A 4,309-nucleotide genomic window follows, 5' to 3' on the forward strand; every position below is an offset into this window, starting at 1 on the left:
TAGAGCATGTGATTTTTCTTGTGCGATCTGGAGAGAAATTGGAGCAAAATTGATGTAAGTTCCACCAGTGCAGAGAGAAGATTTAAGTGGTGTAAACTTCCTTACATCTCTCCTTTCGTTGTAAAAATTCTATGTGATGTGGCTCTATTGCTCTTTTTCGTTCTCATATTTTTCACATTAAATTTGATGTGTTTTTTTTTGGGTTACTTTATTTTGTATTTTTGTTCGATAGTTTGTTCTAAATTTCTCGAGTCTCTGAGATCTTTTTTCATAGCGTGGTTTTGATTATAAATCAATCAAAGCCCAAATTTACATCCCTTGCATATATAAGGGTTGAAAAGAGAAGTCATGCATCTATTTGTTAGAATAAGTAAGCTAAGTTATAGTTGATGTGCGTGTAGATTCTTTAAAAATAAAAAATTACCTACACTCAATAGCCTTTAATCTTAACCTCCCATTTATTTGGGCCACTTGATAATTAGAAGAAAATGTCCATCGAAAACTTGCATATGTTTGTCATGTGACTATTTGTTTCTTCTTAGCATAGCACATCCATGTAGGATGTAAACCTAAATTTGTTTTTTGAGTAGGTCAAAATCACACTAACTACCCTCAATAAGAGAGATGATTAAATATTAGAGAGGGAAAGAAAGAACACAATGTGTGGAGCTTTGGAATTTTATGATAGTAATGAGTTTGCCATCTTGCACTTCCTCCCCAGTCACCTATTCATGGATTCAAAGCAAAGCTTAAGCACTAAAGAAGAGCTACATGTTGAGATGCATTAATAAAAATAGATACCATAAGAGTTATTTAACTAAGATTTCATTATAATATTGAGTTTATTTAAGTACGCCCGACTAGAATCTCTTCATGACTATCTATTTATAAGTTTGAATTATGACACAAGTACTATAGAAAGAATTGTATATAAAAGCACATTAATAAGAAGAAAATACATATATTATTCGTTGCATGTCTAAAAATTCACATGGTTGTAAGTGATAATTTAATGTGTTAGTATTGAACAAAGATCCATTGCACACACAGATGAAAAAGAAGTAACAGGAGAAGACAATCAGAATTTTGTACGAAAAAAATTTTGAAAGTGAAAAAAACACAAAGCCTGATCTAGTCTTTTTTTTTCTAGGAAAAATAAGCCTAAAAGTAATATGAGTGATTCAAATAGGCAATTTCACGGTGAAAATTATACCCTTTACTAACTACCCAACTTAAAACAAAGTTGAGGAAGGAGAATTAAAAAGAGAACAAAAAACCAAATAAATTATAAAGAGAGGGTTAAAATATCGCTAATTTTTTGTGAAGAAATTGGGTGCAAGGGGAAAAGAAGACGAACCTGAATGGGCCGAGCCGAAACCGGAAGGGTCCATTTTCTGCCATATAGAAGCAAGTGGAACCCGCACGTGTCAGATCTTTTCACGTGCGCACGCCACTGAGACGCCGTACGATCCGGGGCCCATGGCACGTGGCTGCACTCTCTTATGTGTCTCATACTCTTCAACCCTATTTCTTTCACCCCCATCCCCGAGCTTCCGACGCCGAATATTCACAATCCATTCTTTTTCTCCGCCAAATCACTGAATTAGCAATTCCTCAGTACCTCTCTTGATTGACTGATTCACTTTTTTCTACAACGGGGAATCAGGCGGAGTTCCGTCACATGGGTCGCAGCTTCAGCGACGCCGCCGACTCCTCCGGTCCTTTCAGTGAATGCAATAGCGATAGCTCCGGCGAGTTCTCGCTACCTGGATCACCCTTATCAGGAGGATCCGGTAGCAGCAGAGCCGCCGCCCTCCATCGCCTTCTTATCTCCTGCTCTGCCGACAACTCCGATGAGGTAATCCTCGGTCTAATCTCTGATCTAGAATCCCCATCTGCTTCCATCGACCTCCAGCGGAGCGCGGCCATGGAGCTCCGCCTTCTCGCCAAGCACAACCAAGACAACCGGCTCAAAATAGCCCGCGCCGGTGCTTTTCGCCCTCTCGTCTCTCTGCTCTCCCACTCAGATCCAATCCTCCAGGAGAACGGCGTCACCGCAATCCTAAACCTCTCCCTCTGCGACGAGAATAAAGAAATGATCGCCGCTGCCGGCGCCATTAAACCCCTTGTCCGCGCCCTCAAGAACGGCACACCCGCTACCCGCGAGAACGCCGCTTGCGCTCTACTTCGACTTTCTCAAATCGACGATCACAAGATCACCATCGGTCTCTCCGGTGCTATCCCCCCTCTCGTAAATCTCCTTCAAACCGGCGGGCCTCGAGCAAAGAAGGACGCATCCACCGCCCTTTACTCCCTCTGCTCCACAAGGGAGAACAAGATTCGCGCCATTCATGCGGGAATCGTTCGCCCTCTTCTCGATCTAATGGCCGATCCCGACACAGGTATGGTCGATAAAGCCGCTTACGTCTTATTTACCCTCGTGAGCGTGCCGGAGGGCCGCACGGCTACGGTGGAGGAGGACGGCATCCCTGTTCTCGTTGAGATCGTTGAAGTTGGAACCCAGCGGCAGAAGGAGATCGCCGCTGCAACTCTTCTCGTCATTTGCGAGGAGAATGTTTTTTGCCGCCTTATAGTCGCTCGCGAGGGCGCAATTCCGCCGCTCGTCGCTCTCTCAGAGGCCGGCTCCTCCCGCGCCAAGCAGAAGGTTCGTTTCCCTTCTAACGCCGTTAAAACTTGAGCGTTAATTAATTCCTTTTCGTTAATTAATTACTTTTTCGTTAATTAATTTGAGGACATGGATTAATTGCAGGCGATGGCCTTGGTGGAGCTTTTACGGCAACCAAGAGCAGCTGCGGCAGGCGGGGGCGGGGGACTTGTGCGGGCATCATCTGGGATGCAGTAGAGGCCACGTGGCATATCTGAGGCAGCGACGTTGGAGCAAGCATAAGCCGTAAAGCCGATGCGTGGACTTTGTAAATATTTCACCGCGGCTTTTTTGGTTTTTTAAATTTGTGGGGGTTGAATTATAGAAGATGTGACCGAGATTTCAAAATTAGTTTTGTTCGACTGCTGAGAGTGTACATTCTTAGAGGAAGTGACCTCATTTCAGTGGATGCCAGCCTTTTTTTCTTTTTTTTTATTTTTAATTTTTAATATTTTTGGAACTCTCGTTCTTGAAGCCAAAGCTCCAAGCACGGGGGATGGAGCCTTCTGCAGAGTTTGTACTTGGTCAAAATTTTGGAGATAAATTTTGTCTATATAAAATTTACGTTTTGTTGATCAATTTTCTTGATGTAGATTTTTTTTTTTTTTTTTTTTTTTTTTTTTTTTTTGGTGGTATGTCATTCTTTTTTGTTTTCTAATGTGTGAAGGATGGCTTTGGTGTGTTGTTGAATCATAATTTATCGCTGAATAGCATTTTTAAGTAATATAGTGTAAATAAGGAGATAAAGAGAGATAATGAGATAGAAAGGGAGAGTATGATCAGTAGTCATTCGTATCTTATTCATAAAATGATTCTTTTTTTTATAGAGGAGGATATACATGATTATTATATTATATTTTTGCTCTTGTATTAAAGGATTTTGTGTTGGTGTATTTAGGTATTTTACATGCATGAGCTTGTCGTCTGGCTGCTTTTTGGCTCGACCAACTAAGCTTAATTGACTTCGGGTTGGCAGGGTCAGCTTGGTTGGCTAAACTTAGTCGGTATTGATCGGCACAGTCATTCGAGTTTGGTCGTTATGGATCAGTTTTGTCGTCTGAGATTGGTTAGTATGAATCGACTCGATTGTCTTAGCTTGGTTGGTATGGTTCAATTTGGTCGTCTGAGCTTGGCAATATGGATCAAGAGGCTGACACAGCTCGAATATCTATGATTGGCCCTTGATGAGGAGCATCTCGACACCCTTGGGATGGTTGGAGATAATAGGGAACCAGATCTTTTCTTGTTTTGGATCCCATGTGTTGGTCGGTTCATATACCCTTTTGTCTAATCTCCGACCGAGTCTTTCTTATGTCTTTGGTTGTCTTTAGTCCATCTTGTGGTTAGTTTGGCTTTAATCTTGCTGGCCATGCTTGATTAGCTTCACTTGGTCAGATAAATAGACCTCTTATTTTTTTTTCAGTGAGCTTACTTTTGTCATACTCTTTCCTTCTAGACAATTAATTTGATCTTCTTGGGATCAATTTTGACACATTTTTCATGCACACATGCATTTGTGATTTCAAAAGAAAGGATGGGAGGAGGAAAGAATATTGTTGTGGTGCTCTTGTTATTCTCTTGCTTGGTTTTCTATCTTTTTTTAAAATATATGAATGATTTACATTATATATATATATATATATA

General features: G+C 41.2%; 1 protein-coding gene across 1 annotated transcript; it reads left to right on the forward strand.

Annotated features, from left to right (window-relative positions):
- Positions 1 to 1,578: 1,578 nt before the first annotated feature.
- On the forward strand, positions 1,579 to 3,201 carry LOC110027228 (U-box domain-containing protein 4-like). Its single transcript, XM_020728564.1, has 2 exons — positions 1,579 to 2,665; positions 2,771 to 3,201. The coding sequence occupies exons 1-2, from the start codon at positions 1,682 to 1,684 to the stop codon at positions 2,861 to 2,863; spliced, it is 1,077 nt and encodes a 358-aa protein (XP_020584223.1). The 5' UTR covers positions 1,579 to 1,681; the 3' UTR covers positions 2,864 to 3,201.
- The last annotated feature ends 1,108 nt before the right edge of the window (positions 3,202 to 4,309 follow it).

The sequence above is a fragment of the Phalaenopsis equestris genome, unplaced genomic scaffold (assembly GCF_001263595.1).
Source record: "Phalaenopsis equestris unplaced genomic scaffold, ASM126359v1 Scaffold000421, whole genome shotgun sequence".
NCBI lineage: Eukaryota > Viridiplantae > Streptophyta > Magnoliopsida > Asparagales > Orchidaceae > Phalaenopsis > Phalaenopsis equestris.